Below are 18,932 nucleotides of genomic sequence, written 5' to 3'. Positions count from 1 at the left end.
CGATCATTTGCAAATTCTTCTCATATACTTCCATTTCGTTTTGTAGTTTGTGATCCCCATAACGTGTTATCCGAATTTAAGTCACCTAGCACGAGGTGATGTCCAGTGCTGTATTTGGGTATACTATCAAGCAACTGCGTCGTTAGGTACATGTCTGTTTCTTTGTATATATTTGTTAGCTGCAGGTCGGTCAAACCATGCACGGTTATGGATTGATGAAGAAGGTTATTGGAGGATATAATATGATTTGATACACTTAAAGTGTTTAAAGCTACACCTGATTTGGTGTATTGGTAATCTTTATTGTGGTGAAATATCTTATAAAGGGGTAAGTGTAACAGATTTAAATTTTTTTGCACAATGTGTGTTTCATGTCAGGTTTGTGTTTCGTAACTAATAATTCAAGTGCATATTTATTATTGACAAATCCCTGTATATTCCATTAGAGAATCGAAAAGTTTAAACCTATATCCATACCTTGGGTTAAGCTTTAAATAGTGTGTAGTATTATTTATTCGTGGTCTGAGTTTTCGTTGTAATGTAGTTGTGTTGGAATGAAGTAGTTGTTTGGGTTTGAGTGGAGTAATTGTTGTTAGAAGAAGATGAAGATGTATGCGGAGTGGAATTGTTAAATGTTGCGAATGTATTTGAATAATGTTTTTTGTGTACTTCTGTAACAGATGACATTTCTATGTCACTCATTCGTGTCGGTGAGTCTATTTCTTTTCTTTTTGTTTCAGTTGGGTTTCGAGATTAGGTCGGAAGGTAAGTGTATTGTTTTTGGTTGATATTGATTTCGTGTGTTCTATTTTATTGCTATCTGTGTTTGAGTGTGATGTTTCATTTTGAGAGGGTTTATTGTTCAATGTTGATGTTGTTGGAGGAGTATGATTTTTATTTGTTTCGCTTTGATTTGGTATGGAATTTTTAACCACTTCGGCCAGGTTTACTTGTTTGTGTTTTTATGGATTCTAATTGGTATGCGCTTGGATTGCTGTTATATACTTTCCATGCGTCTCGAATTGTACATCTACGTTAGATTTTTATTTTGTTGACCGTTTTGTGTTTAATAAAGCTAGGGCAAGAGAAATCATCAGAGGTATGTGTATCGTTATTACAATTTAGAGCTCTCGATTTTGTTCGCACATTTTCAAACAGCCCGGGTATATAAGCACTAAGTACTCGCACACTTGTTCAATGCTCGTTACTCGAAAATTGTCGGGTTTTTTCGAGTAATTTGAGCAATGTTTTTTTATTATATTGACATTTTTGGTAGAGACTTTTAAAATTTTTCAAATTATTGATATATAATGCAAAGATTGTTAAATTGGTATTTAATAATATAATTTATTTAACATGAATTAGAAAGCAGCTCCTGACAAACACAATTTACAAATTTTCTTTTGTTTATGAAATTGTTCAAAAACACGAAAATTTTGAACAAACATTTGAGCAGTTGAGCAATGAACGAGTTTCGAGCGAGTATCGAGCAATGCGAATAGCTAGGGTATCTAGAGCTAGGGTATCTAGAGCTCTATTACAATTTACGCAGAATTTTTGCGAACAGTTATCATGTGGAGGAGGTATAGCGCATTGCTTGCAGAGTTCAATGTTCTTACATGTATTTTTGGTGTGCCCTAATTTTTGGCAGTTTTTGCATCTCATCGGATTCGGAATATGCTCGCGAACATGGACTCGTTCCCATCCTATGTGAATTTTTTCAGGTCTACGTATAAGGTCAAAAGTGACGATGGCTGCACCTGTTGGTGTTTCCGTTCCGTTTATCAATTTGGATAATTTTTTAATTTCGATGACTTTTTGACCGGCCAATCCTTCAACTAATTCTGTTTCCGTAAGGTGAATTATGTTTTTTGAAAAAATTCGGCCTTGAGTGGAGTTCATGCTCCTGTGGGAAGTGATTTTCACTGGTACTTGATGTATTTGAGCTTCGTACCGCTTCAAAATCGAATATTTGGTTCAACTGCAAACCAAGACAATAATGTGCTGATTTCCAAGTTTTATTTATGTAAACGGCCCGAGATGGTCGATTAAATCTCCTTTTATTTTCTTCAAGCAACATTCGGAACAAGATGCGTTATATGACTTAACATAATGCTTCAAACGCCTGAACCTAAAATTCTTCCAGACTATTTGTGGCATTTTATCCACTCTACGGCAATGCAAATATTTAAATGTAAGCGAATACACGTAAATCCCATGATGCAATAATACAAGGTGTTATCGGTTGGCAACTTCTCGCTCTAATTCCGCCATATTGACTGCCTTAGGTGAAACAGTGTTACTTCTTTAACAATTCTTTGCCTAATAATATAGTTGAACCTTTTTTATTTTTTCTCAGTATACACATTTCGTTTTCTTATAAAGGTATTTTATCTTTTTTTATTTCATTTCATTACGAATATACTATAAAAAAAATTATGTTTAGAAGAAAATACGCAATTTTATATTTTTCCCCCAAATGGGGACTAATTTCTTCCCGTTTTTCTTCTTATTCTACTGAGCTTAGGCAGTGTCAAATCGGGATATCACAACTCATGATGCAATAATATAAGGTGTTATCGGTTGGAAACTTCTCGCTCTAATTCCGCCATATTGACTGCCTTAGGAGAAACAGTGTTACTGCTTTAACAATTCTTTGCCTAATAATATAGTTGAACTTTTTTTATTTTTTCTCAGTATATACATTTTGTTTTCTCAAATTTTGTTTGGAAGAAAATATGAAATTTTTTATTTCCCCCCAAATGGGGATTAATTTCTTCCCGTTTTTCTTCTTATTCACAACTGATACCACCTTGTATTATTGCATTATGGTCACAACCATGATTCAATAGTTAAAGGTTTGCTCATTAGTGACATTAAAGTTTTGAAACTGCCTTACAAAAGCTTTGCACATATACGCGAACTCACACACAATGCCTTGCTAAGGGAGCCGATTTTGTCAAGAGGGAGCGAGAAAACTGTTTTTTTGAGCAAACCTTTTATTATTGAATCATGGGTCACAACCACAGTATATACAGTAATAAACCTTTTTGAGTACTCCTCGGGGGTAAAATCTGATCAGGGTTGATAATGAGAAGGAGCATGAAATTTGTTGATTCAGAGTTGTATACAAAATTACTGTGGTATGAAAGGGAGCAACGACCGTGCTATGGCAGAGTGGCACAAGACATGACTGTATAATAGTGACCAAAGTTAATTACGAAAGCAAAAAAATTGCAAATTATTCTCTATTAATATAGATACTAATACAGATCATCAGAGTTCAGTGTTTAACTGGTTATATTACACCGTAACGTAAATGATAATGAATTGTTAAATACTGAAAACGCTAGCACTTAAACCAAATTTACGTATAAATGCACATTTTTTGACGAGTAGTGAATTTCATATCCAGCTTGCAGCCAGATGCAGTGGCATAAGAAACTCATTTAAATCTACTCATCATGTTGGAGCAGTTCCGAGTAATGGACCATTGAATGGGCTGGCTGAAGTTATGACCACCTAACTAACGGAGTTTCTAAGCAAACGCATGTCATGAATTTATACGGTAGCAATTACTATTACAACCACCGCTTTCGCTACTCGACTCTCACACCTGCTCTTAGAGAGCACTCTTCAACAAACCGACATATGCGAGCAGTGGAACCACATTTCCCGCTCATTAAGTACCGCCGCCGAAGAAGTAGTCGGTTTTCAGCGAGCCCGAAAGAACAACTGGTACGATGAGGAGTGTCAGGAAGCTGCAGAGAAAAAAGATGCCGCCTACAGGGCCACGCTGCGATCGGGCGCAACGCGCGCTATGTGGCACCGCTATAGGGATCTGAAGAGGGAAGCGAGACGTATTTGCCGCAACGAGCGAAAATACGTGAGTGCGAAGAGCTTGAAATGCTGGCCGACAGGAGTAATGCCCGAAAACTTTACCAGAGAGTTAGGCGACTAACGGAAGGTTTAAAGACCGGGGCGCACTCCTGTAAGAACAATAATGGCGACCTGGTAACTGGAGTCAAGAGCGTACTTAAATTATGGAGGGAACACTTTTCCGCCCTACTAAATGGTAGCAGCACGGAAAACTGTGGAGAAGAAGAACCAGAGCCCGCAGTCGATGATGACGGAGTCGACGTTCCACCGCCTGACTATGACGAGGTACGTATAGCAATAACGCGGCTGAAAAACAACAAAGCCGCTGGAGCTGACAGCCTGCCAGCTGAGCTATTCAAGTACGGCGGCGAGGAGTTGATAAGGTGCATGCATCAACTCTTTTGCAGAATATGGTCAGATGAACGCATGCCCGACGACTGGAATTTAAGTGTGCTCTGCCCAATCCACAAGAAAGGAGACCCCACCATTCGCGCCAACTACCGCGGGATCAGCCTTCTAAGCATAGGTTACAAGGTCTTATCGAGCGTATTGTGTGAAAGACTGAAGCCCACCGTCAATGAACTGATTCGGCCTTATCAGTGTGGCTGTAGACCTGGCAAATCCACCATAGACCAGGTATTCACAATACGCCAAGTCTAACCTATTTGTCGACTTTAAAGCCGCTTTTGACAGCACTAAAAGGAGTTGCCTATACGCCGCTATGTCTGAATTTGGCATCCCCTTAAAACTCATACGGCTGTGTAAAATGACGTTGAGCAATACCACCAGCTCCGTCAGAATTGGAAAAGACCTCTCCGAGCCGTTCGCCACAAAACGGGGTTTCAGACAGGGCGACTCTCTTTCATGTGACTTCTGTAATCTGATGTTGGAGAAGATAATAAGAGCTGCAGAACTGAACCGGTCAGGAACAATTTACTACAAGAGCGTGCAATTGATGGCTTATGCCGATGACATCGACATCATCGGTAACAAAAACCGCGAAGTCTCTTCTGCCTTTTCCAAGTTGGATAGGGAAGCAAAGCGAATGGGTCTGGTGGTAAGGACAAGACGAGTTATCTCCTGTCATCAAACAAACAGCACATTTGCGCTTTGGCACCCACGTCACTGTTGACAGTTACAATTCAACGTAGAATCACTTTTGCCAACAAGTGCTACTTTGGACTGAGTAGGCAATTCAGGAGTAAAGTCCTCTCTCGACGTACGAAAACCACGCTCTATAACTCACTCATCATGCCCGTGCTGGTGTATGGCGCAGAAGCATGGACCATGACAACATCCGATGAGGCGGCTCTTGGAGTGTTTGAGAGAAAGTTTTTGCGGAAGATTTACGGGCCTTTACGCGTTGGCGACGGCGAGTACCGCAGACGATGGAACGATGAGCTGTATGAGCTTTACAACGATATGGACATAGTGCAGCGAGTTAAAATACAGCGGCTCCGCTGGCTTGGTCATGTCGTTCGAATGGACACCGACGCTCCAGCTCTGAAAGTATTCAACTCGGAACCCGCTGGTGGTAGCTGAGGAAGAAGGAGGCCCCACTGCGATGGAAAGATCAGGTGGAGAAGGACTTGGCTTCACTTGGCGTTTCCAATTGGCGTCAGTTGGCACAGAGGAGAACCGACTGGCGTGCTTTGCTGAACTCGGCCAAAATCGCTTAGGCGGTTACAGCGCCAAAAAAGAAGAAGAAGAGAATTACTATTGTATGTGTGGCCACTCAAACTTGGGTGTGTTTAATGATCTGTCTGGGCGGATGCGCTGGCAGAAATTGGAGTCTCTATACCTATACAAAACTCGTTTTTTTTTTTCGAATAAAGACTTAAATTTTTTCGGAATTTTAGAATTTTACTTAATGAATTCACAAAATAACACAAAATTTACGTTTTTTCATAAAAATATAATTTTATAATGAATATTTTTTATATTTTAAATGTGCATTTAAGAGAACTCAATTCAGTGCTATAACTACGATTTGAGTTTTCCAGTTTATAGAAACACAAGCGTTAATTATGTACTTAACTATTGACATTATTCTTGATTAAGCATAATATTATACTTCACCTACATTTTGTTCATAAATAACACATATGTAATAACATATATTTTATCCTTGAAAAGAACTTTTTCTAATCATGAGGCGAAATTCCCCACAGTTAGTGTTGCCGTACGCGCAAAACTAAAACGCTGCACACAACCCAAAAGTACTCCTCGGGGACCAATTGGTGAAAAACTGTGAAAAGGTTTATTATAGGGCTTTCGCATGTTGCGATTTTTCAGGCAACTTTTAGTTGAAAGCAAAAATCGCTTCGTCCGAACGGCCTTTCAACTAATCGCTTTGTCACCGATCTGGCAATGTGGTCTCTGACCACGGCCATCACATTGAAATCCCCAAAAAAAAAAAAAAAAATCGCTTTCAACAAAGTTGGTCGCCAGCCAACTTTGAGCTCGTTCAACTTTTTTTCCTTGCAACCCTGAGTTTGTTTACATTCTGTATACATACGTTTTTACTTTTTTACTTTTATTTTATCTTTCATCTTCACCAAAAACACTTTTACCAACGCTTGGCTTACCAAATTTACGCCAATTGATAAAATTTTGCGATTTAAATTCATTTTCAATAATGTAAATAACAATTCGTGTTGAATCGAAAATCTCCTCGTCTGAATAGGGATGGCAACTTTTTCACTTTCAACTTCTCATTCAACTTCGCATTCAATTTTTGTTGCCCGTAAAATCGCTATGTGCAAATGCCCTATTACTGTATATACTGTGGTCACAACTGAATTAAACAATGAACGAAAGACACAAGACCACGTAAGAACAAGAGCATGAACGAAAGACACAAGATCACGCCTTCCCGAAAGAAAGAAAAAAGTTATTTTCTAGCTGTTGAAATCTCGACGCCATCTTTGTTGGAAGAAGTAAACAACGAAAAGAACAAAAAAAAACCGCGTAATTGTTGAATGAATAATCACTTTTATTATGCAAATTCTTCTATAAATCATGTCGTTGTGTTAAATTATTCTTTCCCTTAAGTGTGCACACGTTGTCACAAGCGAAAATTAAGAAAATTGCAGTAAAAAGCCACTACCAAATTGTAAACAACGAACAAATGTAAACAAACGGCTAATGTCAAAGTCGCCCAACTTTTTTCCTAAATGCTATTATAACGGGCTACTAAGAAGAAGGCGTGATCTTGTATTTTTGGTTCATGGAACAAGAGAGTGAAAAAAGTCGATTTTTTTAGCGGGTTCTACGCCATCTTGTTTCACTGGAAAACGAGCGAAAATTAAATAAATCAAAGAAAACAACGAAAACCAAAATTATTGTCAGCCAATTTAAACGCACAATTTAGGTAAATTGATGCAACAAAATGCTTTAAAATGTGTTGTCATGTTGAATTAACTCTTCTTTACTTGAATAAAAGTGTAAAATAGTGGTGCTTGTGATGTAAACAAACGCTCAGCTGACGAAACCGCTTTCGCAAACTTTTTTCTCAATACCAGTTACAAATAGAAAAAATCGATTGTTTCGGATGATGTTATCGAGTCATATCTTCCTGAAAATCAAACATTTTATTTTGTGGCGGGCAAATATCACGACGGGTTGAAAACAATAATATTGGAAATTCGGTACATATATGTATTTAACAATTGCAATTGTGTTTAATTTCATCTGAATATGGCTGTAAATAAGGTAAAGCGGGGTAGTTCTTACTATGAGCCATAAGTTCATATACATGTGTAAATGACGATAACTTAAAATCATGTAATTTGTTTACCTTTTAGGAGTATCTTGTAGCTGTCCTGGACATTCGCCCATCCTCCAGTGAAGATTTAAAATTAAAATCAGTAAAGTTAGTTGCAGATATTTTGAAAGACAAGGTAAATAACAATCATTAAAATCATGCAAATCAAATACTACTGTTTCTATGTCAGATCTGCGCTGGCAAAAAGGACTTCGTATCATTTGTGCTGCTTGGTACAGAAAAAACATTGAATGATGTAAATGAGCACGTTTTTCCGGATGGTTATAATAACATAACACAGTATCAGAATCCACAATGTCCTACTTGGCAATTGCTTTTAAATTTCTATAAATTTGTCAACGAAGAATCCTGTGATGAGGGTGAATGGCTGGATGCATTGGTAGTCGCAATGGAAGTGTTAAAAAGGGGCGAAGAGTAAGAGCTTCATCTTTCCCATATTAGTGAAACTGATTGTTACTAATTTATTACAGATGCTTCAAGTTTCAAAGATCTCGAATTTTGTTCTTTTATGATTTCAATGATGCACCAAATACGTATGATATGTATGACGTTATCGTACAAAATATAGCGCAAACAGAAGTCGAACTAGTTGTTATGTAGGTTTAATTGGAACATATTTTTATTTTAACAATATGTCTATAGCTCAATGTTTATGTTCTACATACATATGTTTCATTAGTTCTCAAAACATTCAATACGTCGATAATCCAATCAGCGGTCAGCCCAAAGTAAAATTTCGTGATTGCGATAAGGGTAAACAACAACTTAAAAATGAGGATTATGCCTTACAACTCATTACAGACTGCAGCGCAAAGCTTTATAATTTCGAAGAAGCAAAGCGTTGTGTATTCAAAATAACTAACAAAAGGCCATGGGTTTGGAACAGCAAGTTAACGATTGGATCAGAAATCACAATTAAGATATCTGGAGTTATTTACATGAAAGACGAAAGTAATATAAAATTAAAAAAGTGTTGGGGTCAAGACGATGAGCTCGTTTCGCGTGAAATGAAATCTTTTGTTCGTGGCACGGAAATCGAACCAGCCGAAACTGAGCTAATCGAAGGCTACATGTTAGGTTCCACACCTATTCCATTTGACGAATCGCTGAAAGATGATGGAGAACGTTTTGAACCAGGTTTGAAATTCGTCTGTTTTATGAAACGTGAATCTATACCCGAAGAATATTTCTGTGGCGATTCATTATACTGGATTGTGCATCAAAAAGGGATGATCGCGTCGGCACAGAAACTTGACGCGTTAGTACGTGCCATGATCAATACAAAAATCGCGATGCTCTGCTGCAAAGTGTACAGCATCGGATTCAATACACCGAAGATGGTGGTACTATTGCCAAATAAGGTAACATGACTGATTCATTACTTCTCAATGTACATGCATGTTGTTTTTTTTTCAGCTACATCCCGATAGACCAGCATCACTAACCATGGTCGAGATTGCTTATCATTCCCAATATCAATACTTTCAATTTCCACTGCTAAGGACTCCAAAAACAGAATCCACGAATGAGCAAATCGATGCTATAGATAATTTGATTGATTCAATGGACCTATCATTGCATTCCAAAGTGTCTGATGATCCCCGTGACACATACCAGCCTGATTTGCTTCCTTTCGGTTCATTACCACACATTTACGAGCAGAATGTTATGGATGTTTTAGAGAGGAAGATAATATCAAATGCCAGCGAAGACGATGAAAGGTTCGCTGAAATGTTAGAGGATAAACATTTTGTAGAAATATTCTGGCAAGTACCGGAACTTCGAGAAAAGAATGCAAAGCGCGCGGCTAACGCCATAAAGTCGTTGTTTCCGCTAGAGGAAAATGTGCCTCAGGTTCCAACAAGCGGAAAACTAAAAGTGAAATCGGAAATCAGTAATAGTTCTGCGAGCACTTCGACAGAGAGCAATTTAATTCTGTCGTTCGATAAAGTTAGTGAGGAGGCACCTGCCGAAGATTTCCGCCAACTTGTTCAATACAATGTTTTACAAATACGGAATCGAACAGAACGAGATGCGAAGTTTCAAGTGTATGCACAACAAATGCGCAACGTTATTTGGGCGCTCTTGTTTGAAAGCAAAGGCAGCGTAAATTATAAAAAAATGGAAGAAGCGTTAACAATGTATCGTAAGAAGTGCTATGACTTTAATTCATTTGATGATTACAATAAGTGGATAAGGGAAGTAAAAGAAAAAGTGCTGCAAAATGAGCTTCAAGATTTTTGGCAGAATGTAATTGTTAAAAATGATTTAGGGCTTTGTTTTGTTAGGACAGATTCATTAGAGAGTAAGCGCTCACTTGATAAATTTTATGAATTACATAGCTACGAAACGGCTGAACAACTTTAGAAACGCTTCTTCACAAAAACTATACAGTATACTGCATCACCAAAAGAAGTGCCGTTTTTCCACCGGGATTACAAAATTTATTATATTTTAAGACGTCCACCAAAATATTTCCGAAAAATATTAAGATTTACGAGAGTTGGACAGATTTGAAAATACCTCCAAAAATTGAGTTTTTTATGAATAAAAATTGTTTCTTAAAGAACTTTTTGAAAAACAGTCCCCTCAGATGAAAAAACAGATTAAGCTTAAAAAATCTGTATAAAAATATTTAAAAATCTTCAACGGAATCGCAATGAGATTTTTTATGCTTTTACTTTTTTCAAAGATTGATTTACGAAAAACTTGAATACCTGGGCCAAAACTATTCTGATTTAGACATATGAGATATCAGTAGAAAGGTATTTTCCCACTGTTTTCATTTTTGTCAAAAAAAAGTCGTTCTTGTGCCAATTTTTAATTTTTTTCAAATACCAACACTTCTTAATCCTTTCATGCTTTGAATGAGTTAATTAGCAAAGAAAGGAAAAGGGTGAGAAAATTCCTTTCCAATGACACCTCACAAGTCTAAATCGGAAGAGTTTGGGTTCAGTTATTCAAGCTTTTCTTATACAAATCTTTGAAAAAAGTTAAAAAAAAAACAGCACCAAAAATCTCATTATTACGATTCCGTTGAAAAATTGTTTAAAAATATTTGTATGCGAATTTTTTAAGCTCATACCTTTTTGTCTTTTGAGGGCATTTTTTTAAATCTTTAAGAAACTATTTTTTTCATAAAAAACTCCATTTTTGCAGGTATTTTCAAATCGGCCCAGCTCCCGCAAGTCTTAATATTTTTCCGAAATATATTGGTGGACGTCTTAAAATATAATAGATTTTATAATTCCCGATTTTTTTTTTTGTATGGGGAGTGATGCAGTCTACCATAAATATCGATGGTCCTGTGTAATAACGACACAATTCAAATTTCAAAACACAAAAACTGTTACGCTACTACTACTACTGTTAAGTGGCTCTTGTCTGTAACCCTTGTCTAATCCATTTCCATCCCTCTCTAAAATAAGTAGTAAGGATTTCTAAAGTGAGTACAAAAGATTAGACATTGTTCGACAAGGATTAAGAGACATTAGCCACTTAACAGTAGTAACAGTTTTTATTTTTTGAATATTGAAATGTGTCGTTATTGCACAGGACCATCGATATGTATGTATAATATTGTAATTGAAAAAAATTGTTTTTGTTAATAATAATAAGCCTGTGAAGCAAAAATGCAGATAAATATACAGCATCCGATATTATTTTAAGGCCAAGTATTGAAGAGGAAATTCGAAGAAATAGTGCCTGTTAGGCACGGTACACATTAGAGCGATACGATAAGCGATACGATATGAATGCGACATCGACATGCTGAGTACGTGGGAATTGGTAGGAAGCGATGAAAACTGTGCACACTTGCGCGACAGCGATACGGCTGCGATATAATAATATCGCATGCGTATCGCACGTGCGACACGGTTTTCTGAACGAGGTGACGGTATTGCGCCGTATTTTTTGCAATAAGCATGACCATTTCACAGACGGAAGCATCTTCCTCAATTTATTTTTAGTCGAATTAATCACCCTCATTGCGAGAGTCGTGTCGAATGCCAGTCGTTTTTCGAGAGTCGAATCGTATCGAAAATTGCACGTCATTGCCTAAAATTTCCACTCGACTAGTGTATTAAAACGGAAAAACTTGGCAGCACTGTATAGTTTTCGGCGATTTTGGTCGTTTACTTATTTCATTACGACAATAGACAATGCTACTGTTGTCGAGTCGTACAATTTAGCCTAATTTACGACCTACGCAATGAGGCTGAATAAAAAACCCAGGTTTATGAAACTATACAAAAAAAAAACGACTGTACAACAGACAAACTAGTTTGACATGGAGAAATATAGCATCTGAGGTCAAGGACACAGGTAAATGCATAAACGAATTTCTTTGATGATGGTTTATTTGCCTTTGTTTTCACATCTTTAAAAAAATTTAAAGAATCCAATAATTTTAAACATATTTATTTTTTGATATTGAATAGCAAAAAAGATTTGGTGTTTGTTTAAATGTTAATGATTAACTATTTTGTTTCAAATATTCAAATAATTAGTAATCCGTGTAATTAGAAACAATTAAGAAATAATCATCTGATTTACCATTAAAAGAAGAAATCAGTTATAATAACAAATACTAAAAAATGATGTATGTATGTAGGTAGTTATTTTTGATTATTCGTTATATTTTTATATGTTTTTTTTTCTTGAGTGTTATTTTATTATATTTAAGGAGTTTTTAAATTAAACAGAGAAAGTACAAATTTGTGTGCTCTATTATACAGTGCTACAAAAAAATAATGAAGTAAAAATACCTGGTAAGTCATGTAATTTTTCAGGTAGGTTTTGCCGAGTGAAGTAAGAATCGAGATACGAAATTTTTGTCAAACACCCACACAACCTTGATTTACTGTTAAAAAAAACGGGTTTCCGCGCTTATAAGCTTGTAACTCAGTTGACTATAAACCGAGTTTAGACCTTTCGAATGATATATGTATATAAACTTTTAGAAAACTTAAGAGATCTGTGTGTACTTTCTGTGTTAATTTTTTCGTCTTTTTTCAAATTTGACAAAGTTTTCACGCACTATTTTATAAAGCAACTACTGCTGAATTGATGGAATATTAAAATTTGATATATAGTGATTTTTAATTTAAAAAATCGGGGCAAATCTGACTAAGTTATTAAACCTTTCATGAGAAAAATAATATTTTTGGCTATACAACTCAAAAATTTTTGCTTAAGCTTTTTTTTTTAATTCAGCTTTCACCGATTTCTCATTGTAGTGAACGCAATATTCTGAAATAATTTGTCATGAAAATTTGAATATCTCATTTAATTTTTAGCCGACTTTGTAAAAATAAACATCAGTTTTACTCGATATTAAACATACTTTTCTCTTAAATTTTTTAGATATAAACATAGACCCATCATTCGAAAGGTCAAAACTCGGTTGAGAAGCAACTCATTTAACTCATTTACAAGCTTATAAGGGCACAAAAGTTTGTGTAGCTATCACAAAATGGTATCGCGTGTCGCATCGCATGTCGCGTCGCGTATTGCATCGCGTATCGCATCGCTCTAGTGTGCACTGCGCGCATTTCATATCGCATCGCGTATCGTATCGCACATCGCATCGCATATCGTATCGCTCTAATGTGCACCGTGCCTCATAGATAAGCTATTTGAGCTTTACAACGATGTAGACATAGTGCAGCGGATTAAAATACAGCGACCCGCTATCTCGGTCATATCGTACGAATGGACACAAACGCTTCAGCTCTGAAAGTGGTAGACAACGCTGATCACGATGCTGGTAGCAGAGATAGAGAAAGGTCTCCTTTGTAATGGAAAGACCAGACGGGGAAGGACGGCTTGACTTGGAATGTCCAACTGTCTTCAGTTGGCACAGAAGATAAACGATTAAGGTGTTTTATTCGACTCGATATAGGCCTACTAAATAGCCCAGTAAACTTAGATCAAATTAATACGAAGTAAAAAAAAATGTGTAGTAGGGAACTTTTAATGCAGTTTACCTTCTATTTGACACGTAGATAATGGATCCATAGTCTTGCCCCTAAATTTCACATGGAACATTTCGCCATTTTGGATTTTAAGGTTTTTTGCGATTTGCAAGCTTATTTTGCATTTTTCGTAAAAAAAGATTTACTAAAAATTTCTAAAGAATTTAAGTTCGGACATTTATTATATAAAAGCTTAAAAAAACTTTTTTATTGTAAATAATTAATAAGCAAAGTCTTAAACTGTGTAAAACTCGTAAGTTTACGAGGCTTTTATGGGAACGCCCCCTTTGTGAAAATGTGTAAATAGGTGCGTAAAGTGACTGTTTGACAGATCAACCACGATTTTGTGAAACAGTTTCTGTTTCGTAGTATTTTCCCTAACAGCCCGCCATATTGTTCTTACTACGTTTATACGTAAGCTAGTTGCAAATAAAAATAATTGCAAATACCTAACTCACTGTTTATTCGATGGTGAAAAATTCTTTTTTTATATTGCCTGATTATAAAAAGGCAATAATATGACCATCGAAGAAGAAAATAAAGTTAAAAATGGCAACGTCTTGATTATAAAAAGGCAATAAGTTGACCATCGAAAAAGAAAAACCTAAGAATGGCGGCGTCTTGCGCTTATTTGCAAATAAAAAATTAACTCAGCGTTTATACGGCAAAGTTTACCATTTTGCAAATTGTTATTTGCAAATAATACGTGCGTATAAACGTAGTATCTATCACTATTGGCTAAAATAAAATTAAAAAAGCCGAAAATCAACAGAAAACCCATGTTAGTACAGTTAGTGGATGAAATACGTTCTTTTAATTCACATATTATTTTTCATTTGTTTTCAACATTAAAACCTGTATGCAGCTCTCAAGAAAAGCAAAAACTATATTTAAAATGACGTACAAGAAATGGCTAAGAAATTTTCTTGTGTAAAATTTTCTTGAGGCAGTACGCAGTTCTTAAGAAATTTGCTACGCTTTCTACTACCGTTTTCTAAAGTTTTTTTTTTTTTTGAATAAAGAGCACAAGGCAACCCATGCTTGCAACAGAAATATATGCCCGTTCCATTATTTCTTGAGGAAAGAGTGAGACTGGTGAAGTATCAGATGTCAAAATTCCTTGGACACACTCACGAAATAATGGCAATTGGAGAGCTGCATACTGGCCTTTATATACTCGTAATACATTTTAGTATACAATTTTCCGCTCCTCGGCAACACTGAAGTTTACGAGGTCATTTGCACATGAAATTTGCCTCGTAATTTTACGAGGGGCTCGTAAATACAACTCCATATAATTTTGACAGTTCTTTTACGAGGCTTGTAAATTTACGAGCTTCACGAGTTTAAGGGAAGACCCCTATTATCAGCCCTATTCTGAACAGAAACTCCCTGGGAGTTTTCTCTCTTTTCCCCTTCCTCCTATCATGAATGAAAATTCGCTGAGGATTTTTCTTTTAAATGGCGGAGTTGAGCTGCCAAAAAGTGTCAAACAGCTCTCTCGAAGTTCGAATTTCCTCCTTCCAAATTTTCAGGAAAATGCTACTCGTTGGGATTTAATAATTGGAAGATTTCTTTCTCGGGAGAAACGAATTTCCGGAGAACAAACTCCCCGGGAGTATTCAGAATATTTTTTTTTGTGAAACTTCGATATTTGAAATTTTAATAAAATCAAAATTTTGAAAATAAATTCAACAATTAATTTTTACCCTGCTGCGTCAATAGCTACTGTAGATAAATGGATGCGTTTTCTATTACCAATTTGTTGGTCTCGGGTTCAATTCATGCCCTGCAGTAAATCGCGCTAGTTCAGAACTAGCTGGTTAAGAGGCGGTACTGGTTCTCGATCTATCCCAACTCAATGCTTTCAACTGTCGTTTTTTACATGGCGATGTCCTACGAACTAGTTCTGAACTGGTTCCATTTTGGACAGATCTGCGACAATTTTTTATGAGAAAAAATTTTGATTACTCGATTTTTTTATTTCTTTTCTTCTACGGATTGCATTTAAATTACTTTTTATTATTTTTTTTATTAATATTAAATTTGATAATTTCCTCTTAAATTTTTAAGCGGCACTCAAGAATTAACATTTATTAAATCTGAAAACCACAACTAGCTCCACCGCGATTTGACCTTGGGATCAACGATGTTAGAGTCGGAGGTTTTCCCGCGGAACTATTTTCGTAATGTACGAGAAGCGAGAATTTGTGCATTTACTTCTCAACATTCACACGCCAAATGTGAGAAACTTTGAGGAGAGCGCCACCGAGACATAACAAGGTAGAATCACGATTGAGAGAAATATATAGTTTGTTCTAGTACACAAGGACATAGTAAGAAATAGTTAGTCTGTTCCAATAGCAGTCCGGTTTACAGGATTTAGTCAGAACTTACAGGAAGTCGTTCTTATTGAGCTGTAGGTGGGAACAATTTTGAGAGAGTAACTGAGCAACTGTTCCTAGTCAGAAGTTGCAGGATTTACAGCCCTATTCGGGTGTTGTCACAGCCGTCAATTGTCACGGATCAATTGTCATTATCGTGTCATCAACTGTAGTTATAGGTATGCACAGTCAATAATGACAAGCGAAGAGCTCGTTTTATTTGTCAATTGCGGCGAAAGTGAAACAGCTGTTCTTTGTTTACATTTTAATTGTTTTTTTTTTATCGCCACTGCAACAGACTGGATTTCTTTTAAATAAAATACACCGGAATGGATTACGAAACGCCGGGGTTATATCTAACCCCGTTTAGGTCGGCGAAGTATCTCAGAAGTTGTTCGTCCCTGGAGGCTACATTTGCTACGTATTCTTCTGCTCAGGGCTGGCATCGAGTCGCAATGCTTGCGAGGGGTGGAGTCACCTCAGAGTCTGCTCAGGACTACGGAAACATCGGCAGTGGAGCACATCCTTTGTGGCCCCCCTGCTGTTCAAACAGAGCACCCTCCACGGCTAACCCCAGTCCACCTGAGCAGCTCAACACACACACGACAGCACCACAACATAACAACACAATAGACCACACCACAACCACGACAGACCACATAACAGACGCAATCGCACCACCGTCCACACGCCGCCGCCAACAACTGGTTCGTCCTACAATCTGCACGGCATGTCAGACCAGGTTATTCCGTAATGTGACATCAGTCAAGTTTTAGGGCATGTGACGCCACCCACTACCACCACAGGGCGGCAACCTCCACAGGAGCGCACACATTTAATGGCGGCAAGACCACACATCCCTCACACCCCGCACGTCTCCCGAACCACATGAAGCTCCTTCAATTTAACTGCAACGGACTTCAGAGCAAGATTGAGGAGATAACCGTCTTCATGAGAAGGCATGGTATATTGATAGCTGCGGTCCAAGAGACGAAGTTGCACAGCAATTCAGCATTGTTGAATTGTGCCGAATACCCTCGGAAAAAACATGTTAGTAATAAGTTACTTATTTAAATAGACGAATAGTTTTATATCAACTTTTGTGAACTTCTATTTATGTGTTTTTTACAACACACCTCTATTGGTTACAATAATGTTAAGCTATAATAAAAAAATTTTATTAAAAAAATTGGTCGTTTTTAAAAAATATATATATTTTCCGTCAGTTTCCAATGCAAGTTTTATTTGAATACTATTACAGTAAGATGGAATGCCTTTTATTTTCCCCATACAAAACCAGAGCTGGGTAAATAGAATTACATTACAATTACAATTACATTCCTCAGTAATTGTAATTAGCATTCAATTCCTTCAGTTCACAGCAAAGGTCGATCGATTCTTTTTCAATTCCTTGAAGTAATTTTAAAAGGAATCTCATATTGTAATTGGAGTAAATTACGTGCTAGTAATGTAATTTTTGTATTCAATTCCTTTGAAAGGAATCGAAAATTTAATTGATTTTTTTCGAATTCCATTCCTCAAAGTAATTTAAAAAGTAATCGAAAAATTTATAAAAAAAAAAATTTTTTACTGTTGCAATCGCTTTGTTAAAGTTCTTGGTTGCTACCTGCCTTGAATAAATAACTTATTAATTGGACTTTAATAAAACTGAATAACTTAAACTGTAGCTGTTCAGTTTATAGGGTAACGGTTAAATTTTCTAGATCCTACCGCGAACGCGCTTCACGGCAGATGAGACTCGTAAATGTCGAAGCAGGCATAACCTGCCCGGACTGTTGCTGCCTTGGGCACTGCTGTTCTCTTGGACTAATCCCTGCGTATCTATAAAAATGCACTGACTTAATTGTGTATATTATGGTACCCTTAATTCTACCCAAAATGGCGTGCCTTCTGGGGCCTTTGAAGTACTCTTACTGGTATCCTGCGTTACAAATGAGGACATAGTCCGCTTGAATTACGAGCCCTGTCGGACTGGAGATCCTACCTCCTAAGAGTTTTATAAAAAAATTTCATTGCTATGGCTAAATTTTGATGATAACACTGTGACGACGCTAAAATTACACAAAAAAAACGCCGAGACACGTAAAATTAATTTTAAGTAGTATGTTACGGTTCTGTATACCGTTTTTTTAGATAAGGTTATTTGTCAAGTTATTGCCATTTTAAGTTTGCATTGCGAATGAAAAAAATGCAGACTTTAACATAAAAAAAATGCTAAAATAAACTATCATGATTTAAAATATTTTTCCCGAGTGATCAACAAAAATTTAAAATATATTGTACATTTACACTGAAAGTTGTAAGTGTCTTGTACAATTTGTATATTGTAAAAATGTCCGCAAAGGTTGCAGTTGAACGGGCAATTAGGGTGCTTTTTGCTGTTGGCTGTGGAGAGCTTGTGTGCTGTTGCAGTAAAGGGTAGGTTTTTGATTTCTTAATCGACTGAAGGCAGAAAAACCGGGAAGGGCTATTAAAACGGGTCATTTGTATTTAATGTTGTAATTGTATTTGACATTTTTTTAAATTTCTTTATATAATTCTCTTCTCATGGAGAAAATTTAAAATTTTTTAATGCAAATCTTAACTAAAGATACTTAAAAAGATATAAAATATTCTTTATTTTACCAATTTAACAGAGTTAAAATTTTCAAAAGTATTTTAGAAAGTCTTCTTTTTTAAACCTCTTTAATTTGATACCTAGATCAACTAAGTTGAGTTAAATTTTCAAACAGGTGGCAACTCAAAAAATATTTCCAGCAGTTATCCTTCTTAAACCTCTTTAATTTGATACCCGTATTGTAATAATTTATTTATTTTATCAATATAATTGGGTTTAAAAATTTAAAAATAGGTAGCAACCCTCCAAATTTTTGCGATATCATT

The 18,932-nt window shown here is 36.3% G+C and overlaps 1 protein-coding gene across 1 annotated transcript; it reads left to right on the top strand.

Annotated features, from left to right (window-relative positions):
• The first annotated feature begins 7,453 nt into the window (after positions 1–7,453).
• Positions 7,454–11,328, top strand: LOC118735336 (X-ray repair cross-complementing protein 5). Its single transcript, XM_036465032.1, has 6 exons — positions 7,454–7,593; positions 7,686–7,781; positions 7,836–8,080; positions 8,137–8,262; positions 8,346–9,027; positions 9,083–11,328. Exons 1-6 carry the CDS (start codon positions 7,579–7,581, stop codon positions 10,031–10,033), a joined length of 2,115 nt encoding a protein of 704 aa, XP_036320925.1. The 5' UTR covers positions 7,454–7,578; the 3' UTR covers positions 10,034–11,328.
• Positions 11,329–18,932: the final 7,604 nt, after the last annotated feature.

This window comes from Rhagoletis pomonella, unplaced genomic scaffold (genome assembly GCF_013731165.1).
Source record: "Rhagoletis pomonella isolate Grant_MI unplaced genomic scaffold, Rhpom_1.0 Rhpom_scaffold_00003, whole genome shotgun sequence".
NCBI lineage: Eukaryota > Metazoa > Arthropoda > Insecta > Diptera > Tephritidae > Rhagoletis > Rhagoletis pomonella.
Note: the sequence above shows the minus strand (reverse complement) of the source record. Positions and strands in the feature narration are given on the sequence as shown.

Bases quoted from the DNA above. Each gene is read 5' to 3' on its own strand.
- LOC118735336 (XM_036465032.1), top strand. The intron at 8,263-8,345 runs GTAGGTTTAATT...ATGTTTCATTAG, and splicing joins GAAGTCGAACTAGTTGTTAT to TTCTCAAAACATTCAATACG. The intron at 9,028-9,082 runs GTAACATGACTG...TTTTTTTTTCAG, and splicing joins TGGTACTATTGCCAAATAAG to CTACATCCCGATAGACCAGC.